General features: G+C 37.4%; 1 protein-coding gene across 1 annotated transcript in view; it reads right to left on the reverse strand.

The window, feature by feature from the left end:
- The window catches only part of ESR2 (estrogen receptor 2), a 63,439-nt gene that overhangs the window by 23,566 nt on the left and 17,180 nt on the right, over positions 1-22,693 (reverse strand). The window contains exons 4-6 of the mRNA XM_081049463.1: positions 12,782-13,237; positions 10,734-10,906; positions 2,311-2,427 (exon numbers count right to left, since the gene is read on the reverse strand). Coding sequence (XP_080905589.1) covers positions 2,311-2,427; positions 10,734-10,906; positions 12,782-13,200 — 709 coding nt within the window. The 5' untranslated portion in view covers positions 13,201-13,237. The remainder of the gene's footprint in view (positions 1-2,310; positions 2,428-10,733; positions 10,907-12,781; positions 13,238-22,693) is intronic.

A 22,693-nucleotide genomic window follows, 5' to 3' on the forward strand; every position in this document is an offset into this window, starting at 1 on the left:
TGAGACTGGACAGAAGGAAGAATGTGGATAGACGGTTTGGGGGGAGGGCAGATGAGAAAAGTGCTGGGAAAGGAGGGAAACATAGTTAAGAGAATTCACTCCTAATGGTGTTTGTCTGTGGTCAGTGAAAGGCTAAATATCCAACCGTTTGCATATTAACCCATCTCATTTCTTCTGTAATCTACAAAGGTAATAAAATATTTTTTCTTAGAGAGCCCTATCCAGTGCCTTTTTGGCCAAATTCAGTGACCCTTTTCTCTCATTGCCTTTTCCATGAAAGAGTTTTTAACTACATACAATTCTGTACTCTGCCTCATGATACTGTATTATATCAAACCCACAACTTATATGAGATTTTCAATGAGGGAGAGAGAAAGGAAAACTATAATTTAATGCCAGACACTGTGCTAGGTCTTTATATATGTTTTCATATATATTCCTCACAAAACTCAATGTAGCAGGTATCTCCATTTACAGAGATAAGAAAACCGAGGGCCAGAAAGGTCAAGTCATTTGAGCATAGTCACAGCAAGAAGTGATGAGACACAAAATGCGATTCAGTGTATGGTAATGTGGTCCTGGTCTCCCTATCACATACACTGCCCCCTACAGGCGGAGTGTACACGTGCAGCTCCCCTGGTCCTACACCACCAGGCTGATCCTATTATAAAAGTGTTGTTCTCCTAAGATTCAATTGTAAATCATCTTTTAAAAAAACACATACTCACCATAAAATATTGTTTTAAAACATTTATTGTTTTAAAACATTTATTTGCAATCTATTGTCAGAGAACAAGACTTTCCCCTTAAGCACCTCTGCCAATTAAATCAGATGTTAACTTTCCTGCATAAACCACACCCGTGATACATTGTCTCCGGCTTAGCATTTTCAGCTTCTGTAAAACAGCAAGACCTTAGGAACTCATAAAGCAATCTGAACTCAGAGTCTTTCTAGGTTTATGATTCCCACTCCCAATCTCACCCATACCTAACACAATAGCTATTGGTCCTTTATAACTTTATTCAAAGCTTTCACAGAAACAACTGTGTTTTCCTACTCATATTTCCTATGTCTGCATACATTTTAATTAGATTCTATAATTTAACAATTGCAATGAGTAGAAACAGGTTTGGCAAGGAGCCCACACTGGTTACTGCTAAGGATACGAGTCTAACTGAAGTGGCAGGAGCAGAAATGTTGGAGTGTTTTAGAGAGCAACCAGTACACGCTGGGAGGTCGCAGGCACTGGCAGGATGCTTCACACAGGAAACAGAAAACGTCAGTGATTCTAGGAAGCCAGAGAACTGTGATCAAAGTAAGAGAATTTCTGCTATAACTCTGAACTAGGTGAGGGGTCTTATCTATTGTCCATACGGAGAAAGGAAAATAGACAATGTTCAAAAGATAGAGTTATTAAGAAATTGTCAGAAAGAAAAGAGAGAGTCTTTTGTTTTTATTTTTTAAATAGTTCCAAAGAGAAAAATTACAACTAATCACAGGCAAAACTTTGGCTCGCAGAAGAATAAGAAAAGTACAGGCAGAGCTGGTATGAGTATATAGAAACAAGCAAGTGTGTACTGTCGAATGAATCAAAAGTTATCCAAGTGAAGAGAGCATGGTGTAGGTATCACTGTGAGTTTGTGCTCACTTTCCTTTGTTTTTTCATGTATGTAGGTGTGTGTGTGCATATATATATATATATATATATATATATATATATATATACACACACACACACACACACACTCAGGTATAGGCACACATACATATTGTCATGGAATGAAATCTATGCTCTATGTACTTTCCATAGTTCTACCATGTTTATGACTCCTATGTATTTTTTTCACTTCTACAAAGGTATTGGAGGGATAGGCCTGAGTCTATCCAAGCCACCCAAGTAACCCATAAGATGTGCTGCTTTCTTATCACAGCTTTAACCGTGAACATTTACCAGACCTTCACCCTTATACTTTTCAAGGCCTCAGGCAGACGGTCATCTAGCCCGTTTGAGCACTTCAGTGGCTAGCGTTCCCTAATTCATGCTGCAGTCTATTGTGTTTTCAGACCACCTGAATTGTAGGTAGATAGTCCTTCACTATATTGGGCTAAAACCTGCCTCCTGTAACTTGCTCCCACTCACCCAGCTCTGTCCTTTGCAGTTCAAGGGAGTAAGTCAATGCCCCCTCCAAGGTGACAGCACACTTGAAGATAATTAATTACCAAGTCCTTCATCTCTTCTCATCCAGGCTACATGTCCTGGTAGCATTCTGCATGTCCCACATATGATCAAAGAGGAAGTGAACACTCACCACACTTCACCATTCCCACTTCATAGCACTTCCGAAGTCGGCAGGCCTGGCAGCTTTTGCGCCGGTTCTTATCTATTGTACACTGATTTGTAGCTGGACAAATGTAATCATTATGTCCTACAGAAGAGCAAAAATAGGAAGGTTATTGTTATGATCTTTTGGTTAAATATCTTCCTGGTCAACACACTGATTATGTTCCCCGACTAAGAGGTAGGGACATCTTCTTGATGACAGGCACAGGTAAAGGCCAAAGTCTGGCCTCATCAGTGCCTTGTTAGTGAGTAAAGGAAACCTAAGAATATTTCAATATCCTGCTTTTTGACTCATAGGTTATTCTTTGCATGCACTTAGAATTTTCAAGAGATACATTTAGAAATATTCTCCTTTGGACATGGAAAGTGAGACAGTCACTAGAAATGGATCTGTTCCAAATCACAGAACTCCTTAAGACTAGTACTTATGTATCAGGTCACCAAATTCAACTGCTTATATTCTTTTACATATATCCCTCTTTGGGGTTTAACGTGATTTTTTTATGGGAATTCATAGTCAAATAAGAGAACTAAAGTAGACAATAAGAGAATAATTAGCAAACTAAATAAGAACAGAAAGAACTGCTACTTAACAATGGTTGGAGATTTGATTATTGTCTCAATTGTTCACTCCCTCCCCTTGGCCTTGTGAGCTTACAGTGTGCTCGAGTGGGCAGAATATATTTTCCCACCATCTGATGATGGACTTGGCCATGGGACTTCGTGGTGTTTGCTATGTTTGTAGATGTTCTACTCCAACACATGTGGCTTGGCCTCTTGAACCTTTATGAGAAAATGCCTTAGGGAGCCCCTGGCCCAAGAAGAAGAAGGTGAAGACATATGGAGCAGAAGGGAACTCAACCCAAAGCCCACAGCCAAGCCTTAGGAAGTGCAGTCACCCTAACCAACTCATAGACCTATAACTAAGAAAAATAATGCTGATTATGGTAAGACACTAGTTATATAGCAATCTCTGACTAAAGACAATACTATTTATTCTCATTCTTTTATGTAAGAAAGAGAAGAAAATTTCCATTTCAAATGCTCCGTGAAGAATGGATTAGAGGCAGCAAAACGGATGAAGGCCAGGAGAACAGGTGAGAACCTGGTGTAGTTGTGTGAACTAGACATGCGGCTGTCTGGAGTGGGTGATGGTAGGGAGGATGAAGAGAGCTCCGTGGATCTGAGAGATTTCGGAAATAGAAATTATGATAAAATAGATGAATGGTAAAAGTGCATAGGATATTTTGGTGCCTTTATTTCTTCATTGTGTCTTTCTAATAAACAATATGGCCTGAACTTCTTACATTAAAGATACAATGGGCCAGAATTTCAACATGGGAAATGGATGAGTCTCCGTGATAAATTAAATGGGCAAGTCATAAAAGAAACAAATCATACACACACACCTAAAATAAAGGAGAAGACTCCATTTATGTAAAGTTCAAAAATAGAGAAAACCAAACTGTATCGTTTAGGGAAGCATGCTTAGGTAGTAAAACCATGGCAAGGAAGACAGAAATTAGAATTGTCTTACCTCTGTAGGGAGGGAAGGAGCTGTGACTGGCAGGACCACCCAGAGGGATCCTGGGGTTCTGAGGGTATCCTATTTCATGGCCTGAACACTAGTTACACAGGAGTTTGTATTCTTTAAACCGGATATAAATAAATACTGGAATAAATACATTCCTTAATTCTATCCTCTGAGAGCCTGGGAGCAGATACATCTGAGAGCAATGAGCAAACTAGCACCTAGATCTTGGTTTATAAATGTCATTCTCCACTAAGAAGAAATAGGGCTCTTTGGAGAAACAGCTTATTCTAGGACTGGGGCAGAGAAAGCACAAGATGAGCCTGAAACATAACATCTTGTCATCTTGTGCCAGGAAGTAAAGAAATGCCCAAGAATTGTGGGTATAAGTAAAAAGAAACACACACACACACAAGCCAGTTTAAGGGGATCCTACTGACCATGTCTGGGATAATTTGGATATCCAAATAATGATAGGAAGAGATAGTAACCATCTGTAGAAAATACGAAATGATAAGTTATACTGATATAAGTTGAAGGCTTAATGAAGAATGGGATATTTACCTTGTCCTAAAGGATCTCAACAAAAATATTCATTAATTACAAAGGAGAAAAGAATAACCTACAGTGTAGAAGCCTGGCAGATGTCACCTTAGCCAAACAACCTAAGTACTCACCACTAGTAACGATACAAACAGAAATCAGGTACCACATGAAAGAAGCTAGTAAGAATAACACACCATCATTTCTGTGATATTCCTGCCAATCATGTGTAAGCTGAATCTACAGATGAGGGAACATCAGACAAACCCAAAATGAGGGGCATTCTGCAAAATAACTGGCCTGTAAGGTTCAAAAGTGTCAAGATTGTGAAAACCAAGACTAAGGGATTGTTGTGGACAGACAGAGGGAAGCTAAAGATATAACTAAATGCAAAGTGTGATTCTGAACTGCTTCCTTTGCTGTAGAGGGACAAATGGCAAAACTTAAATCAGCCTGAGGATTAGATTGTAGTAATGCATCAAAGCTAATTTCCGAATTTTGACTGTTGTGTTGTAGCCATATAGGAAATACATGTTAAAGTATTTGGGAGTGATGAGGTATCACATTGGTAACTCATTCTCAGATGATTCCAGGGAAAAAGGATTCTTTATATTGTATGTGCACAACTCCTCTAAGTTTGAGAATAAAAAAAAAAAATGCTTCCACTGACTTCTCAAACAACTTAACTATTAATTCCCCCAACTAGATACATACAAATACTTACATACAGATAAACTGAAATTTGTCTATATTTCGAACGCTATTATTTTAAGTCCTGAAATTAACTTTCCTTTTTCCAATTCAACAGATTTTAAAGAACACTTCCAAAAAGATACGGTTCCACATTTGGACCATAATAAATCTCTCCCACTTTAGGTAGATGCTAGTAACATTTGTTCAACAAAACACAAATTGAAATTCAGTTCTTTGTGGCTTCACCACCATGCCCTGAATCAACCAGGGGTGCCAGCAAAGTGCAGACTAGACAGTTCTTGGAGGACTGAGACATCTCTCCCCAGAGATGCAAAACTCATTCTCTCAAGTAACCCTCCATCCTGGCCATGTACAGGAAGAAATGTCTGCCCAGCCTTGCACACCAACATTTCTGACTACCTCTGATTTCCAGGTATTTTTCATCAATTTTCATTTAATCCTGTAACTTCCCTATAAAGAGCTATGACCCCTGTTTTACAAATGAAAACATGCTCAGTTTTAGTTTTCCATGTTACATAATAAAGTTCTATAATCTTATAAGCTTAAAACAAGTATTATCTCTTATTTTCATGGGTCTGGGTAGGGTTGGCTGCATGCTCTGCTCAGGGTCTCAAGAGGCTGCAATCAAAGTGACAGCTGGACTGTGGTCTCATCTAAAGTTCAGGGTCCTCTTCCAAGCTCATTGAAGTTGACAGATTCAGTCTCTTGCAGTTGTAGGACCGAGGTTCCTTTTTTTTTTTTTTTTTTTTTTTTTTGCTAGCTACGGTGGGACACTGCTCTCCTCTCCTTCCAGGCAGCTCATAACATGATGTTTGCTCTCTTCCGGGCTAGGAAGACAGCATCTCTCTGACTTCCAGTCTCTCTCCAGTCTGCTATGATGGAGTCTTACACAATCATAGCATAATCACATGAGATTATCCCATCAACATTTTCTCTGTAATGTAATCTAACGAAGAGAGCAACTCTCATCCTATTCACAGGTTCCACACACGTTCAAGGGTAGGGGGTAATATACGGTGTGCTATAAAACATTTTTAAAGGAACAGATAATTATCTTGTTATTGCTTTTATCCTCACTTATAGTAATCAAAACTAAATCATATTTTAAAAGCCAAAAAATAGTTATAATGAGAAAATTCCTATCATATTTTAGAACATAATACTTTATAATTAAAAGAAAAATGTTATAGTAATCAAAACTAAATTATATTTTAAAGGTCCAAAAGTAGTTATGAGAAATTTTCTATTATACATTAAAACATAATGCTTTATAATGAAAAGATAAACGTAATCCCACAGTACTTTCCATAGTAGTAGCAATCTTTAGCATCCTCCAAAAATTCTCAAGACAATATGTCATCCTTATCAGTTTTATAAAGAGGTTTATAATAATAAGCATTTAAAGGACAATTAGAGGTTAACTTTTATTATCTTTTTCTCAGAGTTTATTTTAAAAGATAATTTTACATTTAAAGAAATACCAGAAAGCCAAATAACATGAACACGCTCAATATAGATAGCCTAGAAAATGTCTTATGCAAGAAGATCGTAGTAATTCACTTCACTTCAGGCAAAAAAGAAAAAGAAGTCCTGCTCAAACCGCACCGACTACTCACATATTAAAATGGTTTCCTCTCCCATGCAACAGTCTGAGAAGCATGCTATTCCATACTAACAGAACTGAGAGAAAAGTTCAAAGCAAAATTAAAAGCAAAATATGTAGCTAATTCTTTTGGTTGAGACATAAAGCTTTATAGAAAATGTGCTTTTTTATAAGATAAAACTTAAAAGATTATCCTCATTCTTTGCAAAATTAAGTCTGTCTGAACACCTATTATCATTCATATCCAACTGCACAGAGGGAAGAGACAGGACTGGACTTGGAATCAGAAGATCTGATTTTAATCTCAGCTCAGCTTTCCAGTTTTCTTATTTTAAAAATAGAGTAATGGTTATTACCTACACCCTCCCGTCACCCTTATACTGCAACAGCAGGCATCTACTCGTCCTTTCTGTTTTGTTCCCTCAGGACATTCTTCCTGAGTTCAAGGACAAATCCCAAGAATATTGTGCCTTCCCAGTAAGAATCTTTTATATGACTTACCAGTTGTTAGATCTGCCTATTTAAAGTTCAGCCGCTAAAGTCTTAAGAAACAGAGGTAAAGGTTCATGAGTAGCAGTCACATCCATTTTAACTTTTAAAGAACAATGATAAAAGGTTGTTATGAATACCAAAATGAAAGTGAATAGACGATAATAGTAATAGTTACTATTACATGTGGATATAAAAAATAGCCAAAAGAATGAAATTTATGGAAATATCATTGAGAAATGTGCCAGATATTTTTTAAAAGCGACAAAACCTTATAAGAGGTATAAAAGACCTAAATAGAGACATAATAAGTTTCTTGATGTGAAAATTATGAAGATTCATCCCAAAAGAATTCTTGGGTTTAACAAAAATCTCTACTTTTCTTAACATTGAAGATGGGAGGCCACTTAATAAAATTATTCTAACATTCCCATGGACAAATAAATAAGAGAAAATAGCCAGGACATTTTTTTAAATCAGAGGTGTTTATACTGGCATGTATTAAAAATCATTAAAACTACAATAGTCAAATAATGTGGTACTTATACAAGAAGAGAAGAAAGATCAACAGTCAGAATAAAATACTAGAGTATATCACTGAACCCATGAAAAGATGCTCAAAATCATTAGTAATCAGGGAAATGCAAACTGAAACCACAATGACATACAACTATATTCCAAATAGAATGGCTGAAATGTAAAAGACTGCCAATATCAAGTTTTTACAAGGATGTGGAGCAACTAGAACTCTCATACACTGTTGTTGAGAATGCAAAATGGTTCAAGCACTCTGGAAAACAGCTTATTAGTTTCTTATAAAGCTAAACATATGCTTACCATATAACCAGCAATTTTACTCCTAGGTATTTACTCAGGAGAAACAAAAACATACATCTACACAGAGAGATATGCATGAACGTTCATACCAGTTTTATTCAAAATAGCACAAAACTGAAAGCAACCCAAATGAACAATAAAAAATCTGGGACATCTACATATTGGAATATTAGTAACTAAAAGGAATGAATTACTTACTGATACATCCAACAACACAGATAAATCTTAAAAACATCATAAGTGAAAGAAACCATACATAGATGGTTACATACTTTGTAATTCAACTATATGACATTCTAGAAAAGGCAAAACTATAGAGACAGAAAATAGATCAATGGTTACCAGGTCCTGGGAGGCTGGGGGACAATTAGCTACAATGAGCATGGGTGATGGTAATGTTCCATATCTTAATTATGGTGGTGGCTCCTTGATTACATGCATTTTTAAAATTCATAAAGCTATTCAATTAAAATAGGGGAATTTACTGTATGTAAATTATATCTCAAACTCACATAATAAGTTCCAATATTTTAAAAAATCAATGAAAATTGATAGGTTTATTCAATAAAACAATGTGGAGAAATTTGACTACTTAATATTTAAGATAAATACAGTTGATTTTTATGTCATTCAATATACCAAAAGAATTGAGTGGCCACTTTCAGTCATTGCAATGCATTTATACCAGAGGGTGCCAAAAATACAAAGCGACCAAAGAAGTAATCATTTATGCATTAAGTAATTATAAGAGTACTATTACTTTTTTGCACATTTAGAATGTGCAAAATTAGTTCCTTGGCTGATACAGTAGGAAAGAATGACTTGGGGAAAGCAGTGGAAACTTACTTTTCATTCTTATCAGCGATAGTCTCAGGGTTCAAAGATATTTCATGTAGAAAGTGTTTTCTCCAACAGTAAATTAGAAAGATCTCTTTTTAAAGGACCTAATTGTTCTAGTTGTACTAGGTCAAAATTTCTTTAAGGGATAAAATTTTGGAACTCAGCAAGATAAGAGAATTTTCATTATATCAAGAGTTTGGTTCTAAATTTCAAAAAATCTGATTTATTCTTATCATAAATAGCGGGGAACTGGACCTGGCCTTATAATCTACTACTACAATTATCATAAATAAAAATATTTAAGCACTGAATATGTTAAATGTACAATGACAATCTGTGTGTGTAAAAGCAAAACTAAGCAAACAACATGATTTGTGTTTTGATGATATCTGATGACACAGACATCTGTTATCTATGTTGTTTTAACTTTTGATAAGAAAATCAAGTTTGGAAATGGCAGAGGGCCTCATCTACCTAATTATGAAGATCTCAGAAGAGGTAGGTTCAATGAGATGAGTATTAGAAGAGAACTACAAGGAAGCAAGAAAAAAATGTTGATATCTGAATATGGAAGAGTTCAAAGAAAAACTAGAATATCTTGAATTTGCATGATGTTTATAATTGACCAAATATTTTCACATAACCAACCTTATTTCATTTATAGAACAACTCTGTATCTCCATTCCACAGAGGAGGAAGCAGGCAGGAGGTAAGGTCAAAGCACTACCAGATGGAGGACGCAGGACAAATGGGTGGTCATCTACCCAATGTGAATTTCAGGGCATCAGAAGGAAGGTGACTCTTCATCTATTAACATTCTACTCCACACCCACCCTCTGGATTCTACTGGTGTCTTTGCTTGAGGTAAAATATCCTCTTAATCTGGAGTTATTAGTAGGTGAGTTAACTTAGTAAATTGCTGTTTGCCATTTGCCCACTATGAATTCCTCGAAGGTTGCTTTTCTTAACTGGTTGAGAACAAGGCACTGAGGCTTCGACAGAAAGGGGAAGGGAGCTCTAAGATGGGAACAAAGGACATTGCCTAGGAGGAGGGCTGCCAAGGGAGGAGTTATGGTGCAGACACAGAAGAGAGTACAAGTAAGCAAAAAAAGTGATTTCAGCATATTAAGGCTGGCAAGGAAGGGATAGCATGGCAAGGACAAGTGAGGCAACGGGCTGACTGGCCTTGAAACCAGGTGCACACTATTTGAAATTGATTAAAAAGGTGATTTTTAAAAAAAAAAAAAAAGCCCAGCAGGACTTTTGAGAAGGGTAGGGAAGCGGTCTAAACCCAGACCAGAAAACAAGGGGATTATGAACAGAGGCGCCACTAGTTCAGGGTAAGAAACGCCCCGAGATCAATGCTCAAAGTCCACTGGAATTGAATTCCTGATTTCTGACCATTTCCATAACATGTCTTTATTCTCTATTCCTCAGGAGCCAGCCCACCATAATGACTGCTACCCATGCTGGGTATTAAGCATAAGTCAAGGGAAGGAACAATCTTTGCAATTGCTAATGAGCGTGCATTCCAGGCTTTATCTTCACAAGGGTTGTAACTACACATCTGCTCTCAAGAAGATGGTGATGGGTAATGGTAGGGCGAGACCATCTGAGGTCTGGGGTTCTGGGGTAGAGATCTACAGTGAAAGATAAAGCGCTCTACACTTGAGACAATCCACCCTCCCGTCTACCCCAACCCCAAACACACATGATCTTCTGAACTGCTTATTGAGTCCCAAACAGGCCAACAGTGACATTTCTGCCAGGTCATCTCCAAAACTGTTTGAAAGCAAGTGAAAAACTAAAGCAGCAGCTAACAATACGCTTATACCTTGAATGCTTCTTTTAAAAAAGGCCTTACATCCTTCACACGACCAGACTCCATAGTGATATCCCGACGCGTAGTCGCTGCAGACTGCACAGAAGTGGGCATCCCTCTTTGAACGTGGACTAGTAACAGGGCTGGCACAACTGTTCCCACTAACCTTCCTTTTCAGTGTCTCTCTGGAGGCAAAGAAAACATTCATTGGAAAAGAGCATTAAGGGGAAAGGAGGAACTTTCTAGGGAAAAATAAAAGCAGCAAGAACATTGTCCCATTTATCTCTTTGCCCTCCAGGGTTCATGACAAATACACTCCAGGAAATCTGCTAAAGCAAAACCTCTGTTACTGAGATCTGTGAAGGGTCCCATTGCTGGGAATGACTGAGGTCTGCAGGTGATTAGGTGAGTTTATGCCCTTCCATGCAGGGCTGATGAGCACTAGTGACTACGGAAGACCACTTGTAGCCATCGAGGTGCACAGCTTTGCGTGGGTAAGTGACCAGATTGAGTCCTGCCCACAGTTCTGAACAACGAGAAGGTGTGCGGAGGCCTTCCGAAGTTACCAAAGTTCACCGACACTGAACGGAGGGGCCTAAACTCACCTAACCACTCCCAAGCATCAGGCAGTCATTCCCCACGGGGCCCCTCAACAGCCCTTCAGAGTTCCCAGGTAAACTGGGATTCAGAATTCATTCTGCAATTTAAGATAAAGGTCTAGGATGAAAAGAACTTTAAGAGGAGTAGCAAATGGACTTTAAGTTACATTAAGGTGAATACTATATTCAGGTTTAAAGAGGGGAGGAAGGAAGGGAAGGAAAAGGAATGGAAGGGAGGTGAAGGGGGCAGAATAAAGGGAAGAGAGAACAGGAGACAGAGTGAACACATGCGTGTCCTGAGAGAAGGCTTTGAAGAAAGCAGGTGCTCATTGCCGAGTGGAGGGGCAAGGACTTCTGTAGAGAAAGGGAGAGCCCACGAAAGGAGCACTGGGAGACCCCCAAAACACACCTGGCTGGTTCCTGATTTTCCTGGGGTTCATTTCTTTTGGAAAGGAAATAGTAGAGGTGTGACTGATCTACAAATGGAGGGAATTATACTATGGTTTAAATTACCCAAATATTAGCAGAACTCTGATTAGAACTCATGCTCAGAAACCAAATTTTTCTTCCATGAAAGACAATTGAAAACTTTTAAAAAAACTATATACAATTTTTATATAGTCTTTTATTTAGCCAACAAAGTTTTTTAAAAAGAAGAAAAAATTAAAACCCTGTATAATACGGCTTTCTCAAAGCTTTATGACAGCATTTGAAAGTAATGAACTTCAATATCCAATATGCTATGACTTAGACTTTGGTTGTTTTAGAAGTTTACCTCCCCCTCTTGCTTCTCCCTATACAACCCCTTTCCTCCATAGCTATATTATCATTAAAAATATTACAAATTAAATGGAAATAACCACGTTACCTTGCACTTAAAGAGTATAAACAAATATTCTTTTTAACTTCTAAAAATTTCAACTAAAGTGTACATTTAAATAGTTTCCCGTCAATCTCCAGAAAATATTATTTTAGTCCATTGTTAAAAAGTTTGTATACCAATTGTCTGTCTTTTCAGGCTTCATGTGTGTAGTATTTTATTTAAGTTGTAAAACTGCCACAGGTACTTATATCCTGGATGCAATTTGTCATGAACACAAATTTATGATTTCACTACCAGATAAGAAGGATTCAAATTAAAAGCAAAATAAAAATTTATTTTTCAAAGACAAATCACTTCATCAAGAGAAATGTGATTTAAGTTCAATCTTTACTGTTTAAAGACAGTAGTCATGATAGTGAATTCTCCCCCACCACACAAATCTACAAGCTCAACTTTTTAATGACAGCTAAAATATCAGGACAGATATTCTAGAATTCAGAATATCACCCTTTAGATGCTCTGAGTAATCTACATGACTAATAAAATCCTTGTATATAACACATCTTTCTTCTCACTAAATCATAAAGTGATTTGAATAATGCCCATGAAATACAATTCAGAATGAAGACTGGATTTACCTGTTTACAGGTAAGGTGTGTTCTAATGATCTTGCTTCACACCAAGGACTCTTTTGAGGTTCTGCATACAGAAGTGAGGACTGGCAATGGATTGCTAAAGGAGAGAGGTGTCCAGGAGTTGGCCACAACACATTTGGGCTTGTGGTCTGTCGACTAGGTCCACCTTCCGAGTTATCGACACTGCTGGGAATACTGTAATTCATCACAGCAGGACTATAGAATGCCATGGCTGCATACTCATGGTGGCTCTCTCCATAGGAGGAAGGTATATATAGGGGGCCGTGCTCCAGGGGAAGGACAGATTGACCGCAGTTGTAGGAGGCAGGAGAATTAAGGCTAGATGGTGAGTTTTTGATATCCATATCTTGAATGGGTAATATCTGAGGCAACTCCTTGTGAGAAGAGCCACAAAGGGACATTGTAATGTTCTCAAAGTCTCATGAGCAGCTATAATGGCTGTAAAGAATAACAAAAGACATTTCTAAGTTAGTTGGAGCTACAGGGATACCTGTTCAAAGTGTTCACACACTTTTATTAAACACATACACACATTTGTATGAACTTAGAAATACATCCTGAAAGATATACGTGAAAATATTAACCTCAGAGGGATAGGAACATGTGGCGTGGAACTCATTTTCTACTTCATTCACTTCTTTATCGCTTTTGTTGTTGTTAACCACAAGAATATTTTTCACCAGGAGAATTTATTATAAAATGCTTTTTAAAATTAGAAACACAGGATTACATTAAAATGTCAATAATTTGTTTTCTTTTAATATGGAACAAGTTTATTTTAAAGTTCTTATGAAAAAATAAACAAGAACAACCAGGAAAACCCTGAAAGAGCAGATCAATGGGCAGGACCAGCATTAGTAGATACTCAAATACACTGTAAACTGCCAATAATAAAAAACAAGGAATAGACAGGTCAATATAACTGTGTCAGTTATCAATTCATTGTCTCTCAGCTTCCAATGCACCCTTCAATATATGCTCCATGAAAAATGGAATTCCTGTAGTATTTAAAGTGAGCCAATGCTAAACTTTTTCAGTAGAGGGCGCTGCAGGAGCACTGTAGCGAGACTAGGGTGGCAGTGTGGGTCTGAGAACATGCAATGGAGCCTGGCCCAGCCACGCGTCCACAGGGAGGTCCCACTGCAACCTTGCGGCTTCTGTGTGGTGATAAACTTTCCACAATCACCTGTCCAGACTGTGGCCTGAGGAGTCACATGCTGGGAAGTCATTCCCCCTGCAAGCCTCCTCACTCCGCATGACCTGCAATTCTGAAGGTCTTCTGTCCCCAGGGGCACCTGGCCTCCTGGGCTATGCCCACACCGCCAGTCACTGAGCACCCGCTACCGGCCTGCAACTCTAGACCAGCTCCAGCCTGGCTAAACCAGCGAACATCTCTGCCAGTTAATGGTCCAACCACCTTCTCCCCTGAGGTCTGATCCCTTCTAAGTTTGTCCTTCCTTGGGTATACTCTCTCAGCTCTAGGGTACCATATAAAGTTTCCTTATATCTTATACTTAGTCCCTTATCATAGTTAATTAATTAAAATTAATTCTTTATATTAAACCTCCCCTGTTGAACCTACTGTGTGCTTTCTATCTCCTGATTGGGCCCAGACTGCTACATAACAGAATGGAAAATCCCAAAACAGCAAAACCAAAATCTCAAATGTTTTCAGAAATTTGGTATATGATAAAGGTGGCATCTCAAATCACTGGGAAAACAATGGACAACAGAATTGCCAGAGGAAAAAGAATGCATGTCAGAATAAACTCCAAATGGTTCAGAGATCCAAATGTTAAAAGAGAAATGGAAGGAAGGGGGAAAGGACAGGTAGGGACTGCATGAGTGCTGGAAGCAAACAAAGTAAATCCCTTTATAAAATGGGTGTGGGGAAAACCTTAACTATGGCTAAAAATCCAGATGCAATAAAAAAAGGATGTACATAAAAGCACATCAATTCCGTACATAAAAGTAAAACTTGGCATGTCATAAAAACACACAATAGGCAAAGTCAAAAGACTAATGACAAGTTGGAAATAAAAATATTCTCAATTTATATTAGAAAAAAGGGGATAATGTCCCTAGTATATAAAAAGAACCCTTAAATTAAGATTTTTAAGGGAAAAAAAAGACAAAAAATACACTAGAAAAACAGGCAAAAGACACAAATAGAACATACACACAAAGAGAAAGTAAAACACATAAAAGGATGCTCAATCCCATTCATAAAAGAGATACAAATTAAAATTATACCACGATACCATTTCTCATTTACCATGTTTGGAAAAAATTCAAGTGTTTGACAACAGATTCCCTTGAAAAGTCTGTGGAAAACAGGGACTCTCTCCTATATTGCTGGTGGGAATGCAAAATGGCACAACCCCCCTGGATATTTATATATATAGTAATATAAATAACAATATATAGCAAAATTACATACACTTTTACCCTCTGGGCTATGAGTCCGTAGTGTTAATCAAAAAGAGAAGAATAGAATCATTTATTATCATCGATAGTGACTGATACACCAGTTTCTCATTCTGAAAATTAGTAATTAAGGGGAAAGAATTAAGCCTGTACCCTGCCTTTTAAAGAGGTTCTGTAGAGGGAAAACCCTTACAAAAGAATGCCACCTAATAAAGAGTTCAGAAAAAAATATTTGGATGGATAACTAGATATTATAAATAGGTAGATAGATAGATAGATAGATAGATAGATAGACAGACAGATAGATCAAAATGTTAACAATTATTGAATCTGGATGGTGGACATATGGACATTCATTATGCTAATCTTTCAACGTTTCCATAAGTTTGAAATTTTTCATAGGAAGCTTTGAAGAAAAAACAAAAAAATACAAGATTAAAAATGGAAACCTTAAAAAAAGAATAACTGGAATAATATAATATGGAAAAGGGAATAGATGACTAATAAATAATGAGGTCTACGGCCATACCACCCTGAACGTGCCCGATATCGTCTGATAAATAATGAGAATCCCTGAGAGAGATCATTAAGTAAAGAAACTTGCCTTGAGAAGTTCTCCATCTTTAATATCTTCAGCTCCAGCTACCACCTACTTCCATAAGTAGGCAACTTAGCTATCTAAGGCTCTAAATTACCTTCCTCATGACATTTTCATTTGAATGCTTACTCCATTTGTCCTCAAAACACAATGTATCTATGGTGGTTTGAAAATAGCCTGCAAATTCTTCAACACTTCTCCCTTCAAAAGGTGGAGCCTAATCTCACCCTTGAGCATGGACTAGATTTAGTGACTCATTTCTAATGAATACATTATGGTAAAAGGAATGGTATGTGGCTTTCAAGACAAGGTCATAAAAGGCATTGCAGTCTCTTCCTGGCTTACTCTGTTGGGTTGCTCACTCCAAGGAAAAGTAACTGCCATATTGTGAGGACACTTAAGCAACCTTATGGAGACGTTCTGCTAACAGCCAGCAAGGAACTACCGTCTCTAGCCAACAGCTATGGGAGTGAGATACATTGGAAGCAGATTCTCCAGCCCCAATCAAGCCTTCAGATGACTACAACCCTGGCCAATTATCTTGATTGCAACCTCATGAAAAAACCTAAGCTGGAACCATCTAGCTAAACTGCTCCTGGATTCCTAATTCCAGAAACTGTATGAGATGTTCATTGTTTAAGTTGCTATAAAAATTCTATGACACTTTGTTACAGTGCACTAATTAATATAATATCCAAAGTAATATTTATCATTTTCCTCCCCTAAACCACTCATTCCCTATTTGTGTTCATGACAAAGCCCGTTACAGTTACCTTTGACTTCTCCCCTTCATCCAATTACCTTGAATCACCAATGCACATTTTTTTACCCACTCCAGAGGACCTTTTCCCCACTCTGTCTTCTGCCACCATCTGAGCAAGTTCTCGTTACTTCTTATCTGCGCATCTGTAATAGCTTCCTTACTACTCCTTGTCCCTAGTTAGTTACTTCTCCGGGTCCACAGAGTGGCCAGGTTAACATTCTTAAAACCCAGCTCTGATCAGCCTTCTGCTTTCCACCAGCCTCTCTAGTGAGTCACACTGTTCTAACATTCAAGGCATCCACTATGTTGCCCCAACCCATCATTCCGCTCTGATCTCTTGTTATTTTCCTACAGGAAACCAGCGATGTCCTTAAAGAATATGCAAAATGCACTGTTGAAGTGGCTGGCATTTTATGCCTTAGTACTTCTTTCACTTTTAGCACCCCTATAGTTATTTACATACCAATTTAATCCTTTATATTAGATTACAACTACATTGAATCCTTCTTGGAAATGGTAGAGTTGGGATGGGCGACAAAGAAGTGAGTACAAGTTAGATTTTAAACTCCTTGGAGGCACACACTATATTCACCTTCCACTACAACTCCATAAATATTTGTTATAAGCAAAGAATATGAGGAAATGAGTTTAAAATATAAGATTTCACCAAGTCAAGGCTATTAATCAAAGATGGAAGCACTTTCAGTAGGCGTGCTACTGTGCTGAGATAGGAGATCTAAAGGAGTCCCAAGACATGGCCTCTGCCTTCAGGGAGCCATCGTGCCAGGTAAAGGAGGCAGAACAGACCAGGTAAAGGAGAAGGCCCTAATACAAAAGTGCTACCACTTCTAATCAACATTGATTGACCATGAGGGATAGGAGAGAGATTGGTAGCTGGAGAAGAATATAGGATCAAGGAATTTTTTTTTTTTTTTACATCTATGGGCATTTACTAATCATGCGTATATAATTTCGTGTTTCAATTAGATTCCTAATCAACATAACTATCCCTGATTCCTAAGAGAAAATATGCAGGAGAAAGCATATAATGCTAGCTACTGTCAAAATTAGCACTGTCCAAATTTTTTAATTGTGGTAAAATATACATAACAAAATTTACCATCTTAACCATTTCTAAGTGTACAGTTGGGTCGTATTAAGTACATTCACACTGTTATGCAACCAATCTCTAGAACTCTTTTCATCTTGTAAAACTAAAACTCTACATCTGTTAAACAACAGCTCCCCCATTTTTCTCTCCCCCAGCCCCTGACAAACACCATTTAACTTTTTGTCTCTATGGATTTGACAACTTGGTACATCATATAAATGGAATCATACAGTATGTGTTGCCCTGTCACCGGTTTATTTCACTTAGCATAATATCCTCAAGGTTCATCATGTTTTGTTGCATGTGTCAGAATTTCCTTTCTTTTTAAGGCTGAATTCCATTGTATTTATATACTACAATTTGTTTATCAAGGAAGGGTTTTAGACAGAGATGCTTGAAAACATTTCCAGAACCATGGACATGACCCAGGTTAGAGTGAGTGGTTAACATCAGAGAGACCACAGGAGCTGGTAATTAGGACATTAATAACTGTTTAGATGGCAGATCCAGGACTGACAGTATTGTTAGGAGGCATTTATCCCTCAGTCTGTCTTGAAAAAACTTCTCTTATTTCAATCCACCTACACAAACACCTGTTCAACTGTGCTTATGTTTTCAATACTGTACCTTGGCAATTGCATTTTAGTGCATTGTTTTTGCTATATGATCTGAGTATATCTTATGTAACCAAAAATTTAATCAAGATATTTAAAGTACTTTAACAACACAACTAAAACCATATATAACAATTGAGAGCAAAATATTTAAGGTAACATGTGTGACAAATTTTATCTATGCATGATAAACTGTAACCTGGGGGGTGGCCGGTTAGCTCAGTTGGTTAGAGTGTGGTGCTAATAACACCAAGGTTGCTCATTCTTTCTCGGCATTGGGCCACTACAAGCTGCGCCCTCCTTAAAAAAAAAAAAAAAAAAAAAAAAAAGGTAACCTGTAAGTAATAGTATTTAAATTTTGTATTTGTTGAACTTAAAAAAAAAAAAAAAGTCTAAGAAAACAAGACGGCTTATCCAATTTAATAAATAAAAAGCATGTCCAAAGGTAAGGGTGGTATTCCATGTTGAATATACTAACTTTTTATACAGAGTACTACTTAAGGTAAACTTATACAAGGGTAAATTCACTCTCAATCATCAAATTAAAACTGAAATATATTCAGGAAATTATTAAGTAGGAAAGTGGTAGATTTTAGAATAACAATTTCAACAAGGAACTTCAAATTAATACCCAATTAATGAAAAAATTAATTAAATTGTTTAAACAAAAAAAACATTCTCTGGACATTTTGGTTGATCAAAGTGTTACTAAATTTCATGTTGTCTCAACTTTACATTGCCCAGAGGAAATGTATTTACCACTTTAGCACAAGTATTTCAACAAAGGCAACTCACCAAACCATCAGAAAACCACATCTTTCTTTTTCTTTCATTAGGCCTCTCAAAAATATAAAGCTTCTACTGATACAAAGTGATGAAGAGTAGCATGGAAATTCATGAACTTGAAATAACACTTCCCATTATCCAGTTGGAAAGTGAACACACAATTTAAAATGAATATGGCATCTCTCCCAGAAACAGAGAATCAACCCTATCACTCACTGTCACCTATAAGTGAAATGTTCATTCTCAGCCCAGAAATGCTGAAATAACCTGTCAGTCACACACCGCCCAATGGCAGATGCCAGGATTCATCCAGGCAATCAGTCGGGTGAGTTTGCTTAGAAAATTTGGATTTCACATATATACTCCAATCCACCTCTCTAGAATTTCACACATCCCCAGTACCATGATAATTAATGTGAGAACAGGTTGCTGGACAGTGATTAAAAGGCTATGTTGCTTTTCAGCTGGATATTTTAGATGTATCAAGATTCATGTGACAACTATTTGTCAGTGGAATTTTGAATAATTAGTAATGTGGTAGCCAATGAAAAGGGCTTTTTTTCTTAAGCAAAGACACAACAAGAGGTGATGAATTCAAATCATTGCAGTAAACTTGGGAGATAGGACAACAGGTAACAAAAGGGAAGCCTTCTCCACTGGAGGTCTATAAACGTGAATAAAAAAAAACCTGTCTGGTCAGCTGAGTGTCCTACTCTAAAAGAGGAGTATAAAAAGGAAAGAATCCCCAAAAGACAGAGTTTCTTCAACATTATAGCACTGGGTTTCCCCCACTCACTCATTTGAACACCCAAGCATTGCCTCAGTGACCACAATATTGGGTACAACAGGGAAAAACAGTCTCTAAACAGTTTAATTGTTGGGCCTGGCAGGCATGGACTTTCAACTAGGCAACAAAAGAACATGGACCCAGACATTTTGATTCTAAGAATTAATCATTCCTTTGATGTCAATTCTCTTTAATTAGTCATCATAGACCCAAAACAAAGTTGACCCATATGCTTTGTGATGAACAGCCCTTGTCTTCTGTCCAAAGACCCCTCTCTCACCCCCACAGCACACACACCTGTCTTGAGGCCTCTCCAGTCATGTCTGCATTCCGTGGGAAAGCTTTTCATACACGTGGGATTTTACATAGTGTTCTGACATACTGGCTAGGAAACACATTATAGCTCTTAAACAGAAAAAAGTGTTTAAAATTCCAAATATTGCCACTGATTCTTTGAAGAAAAAGGCAGACCCTAGAAATAGCAGAAAGACACTCCAGAGGAGTAGACTGCTGTTATCTACATACCTACCAAATCTAGTTAAAGACGAAGAAAGCAGTCACCACCAGGCCTGTTTTTACATATACTCCGGCCCCGTGGAGAGAGCAGTACAGAGGGTCCTAGTCCCAGCTCTGCCTGAAAGCCAGGTGAGCTTAATCACATAAACTCTGAGCTTCCTGATACCAACAACCAGAGACTATGCTCCACTCTTAGGTAACAGAATCATATTCAAATATTCATTGGGGGCAGGTGGGAAAGAATTGTGCATGAAGAGATTCAAGAGGACACGACCAATGCCTAAGTCAACCTGAATACATTCAACTCCCCTTCCAGTCCTGGGTTTGACCATAGAACACAAAACATTTACCAACAAAAGGTTGCAGTCCTGCTTGGAGGAAACACAGACAAGTCCAGTATCTGTCTCTCTAGGTGACCTCTCACCATCCTGCCTGCTCTCAAGTACACCACCATACAAAGATCCCTGCTAAAGGCCCTTAAGCATCAAGAGCTGTAACAGTTCCGGTTAGAAATGCCAACTATCCAGTTTGCTGCCTCACAAACTTGCCCTTCAGCATATCCTCCTTACTCCACCGTACTTCTCTGAAAGGGAAGTTGCGTATTTAAAATACAGCCTCTTGGTTTTCATAGCACAAAGGAAAAAGACATCATCTGACACCTTTATTAGGTGTGCCTAGCAATAACAGGGTCATGTTTATTCAATTGAATGACATACTAAACAGTAAAGAATATTAGTTTGCACAAGAATTTGCGTCTATGTCCTACAGGAAAATCTAGATTTCAAAGCATGAGCACAGAAATGCAGAAATCCTGACATCTACAAATGAATTGGGTACAGACCTTAGCTCCTATTAAGGATAGTATTTTAGTAGTCACAATCACTCTATATTTTATCTTAAATGTCTACAAATTGTCATTTTCAATCGCTCTTTTGCTCCTCACTATTTGATAATATGTAATTTCAGGTAATTTCTTAATCTCAAGTATAATAAAAGTATTTCTTAGATGCCAAGATTACAAAGGAATAATACAGTCTATTAATATGACATAAATAACAAATGTATTTTAAATGGCCTTGTATTTTAGTTTGGGATAACTAACGACACACCAAAGACTTTAACCACAATGGAATCCACACTTGCTAAGAAATCTATTAGCCCAATATGAAGTTAGCATTTAGTCCAAGCTTCTAGTTTCCCATTTGCAAAATAGTTTTGTGTTTCCCTCCATTTATCCCAGTTTCCAGGATTCATACAAAATACCACAACCTGATTCATCCCCCACAAATGGGGAGGCTGAGGTTTTCTTTTGAGAAAAAGGAAGAAAGATAATTATTTCTGAGTGAAAATACACTGAAAAGCAAAACTATAAAATCAGTGAACAGACCAGTGATTTCTAGGGGTTGGGGATGGGTAGAGAGGGTTGACTGCAAAGGCCCAGAGGGGAATTTCAGGGTGATGGAACTGTTCTACGCCATGCTTATGGAAGTGATATGACTGCATGCAATGGTCAGAATTCATAGAGGGGTACATCTAAAGAGGGGTACACCTAGATTTAACTGCCTATACATTATACTGCAATAAGCCTGCCTTTTTAAAAATGCTATTATATCTAAAAAAATGTGCTAGGCACTGAATTACGAAGTCTAACATGCAAGTACATATACATTCCGCAAGGGTTCTAGATGTAATTATCAAAAAATTACCAGTAAATAAATGATTCAGGTTCAGCGTTTTATTATATATTTATAGATATACGAGTATAAAATGACTCAAAACATGAACCAAAATTATCACAAGATGTTTTCTAATCATTATCTGTTGGATACACGTTTATAGAAAATTACAGTCTTACACTTAAAATGGACATATCAATATCTGTTAAGTGCTAATTATATTTTTTAAGAGTTAAATTTACCGTTTCCATACTATAAATACATTTTGAGAAATGTAAAAGGTGATTAGATTTGTTCAAGTCCCTCAGAACCACTATGAAATGTGTCCTAAATGTGTTTTTAATTGATTTCGGAGACTTATATACATCTTAAGTGCTACAGGAAACTGGCTGCTGTTAAAAATAAGAATGTTTCAGTAATTCAACTCAGAAAAAAACAAAACACGCTCAAACATAAGAAAGAATTCTAAGGTTTATGCTTTAACACCTACTGATGAACAGGATCCTTACGTTTTCCCTCTTCTAAAATGCATGCAGAAATATATCTGATCTTCTGCAGGAAAAAAAGAGGAGTCAAAGAATAAGTGTGTAATGTTATTTTCATAGTCACAGTACAT

The sequence above is a fragment of the Rhinolophus hipposideros genome (assembly GCF_964194185.1).
Source record: "Rhinolophus hipposideros genome assembly, chromosome: 5".
Lineage (NCBI taxonomy): Eukaryota > Metazoa > Chordata > Mammalia > Chiroptera > Rhinolophidae > Rhinolophus > Rhinolophus hipposideros.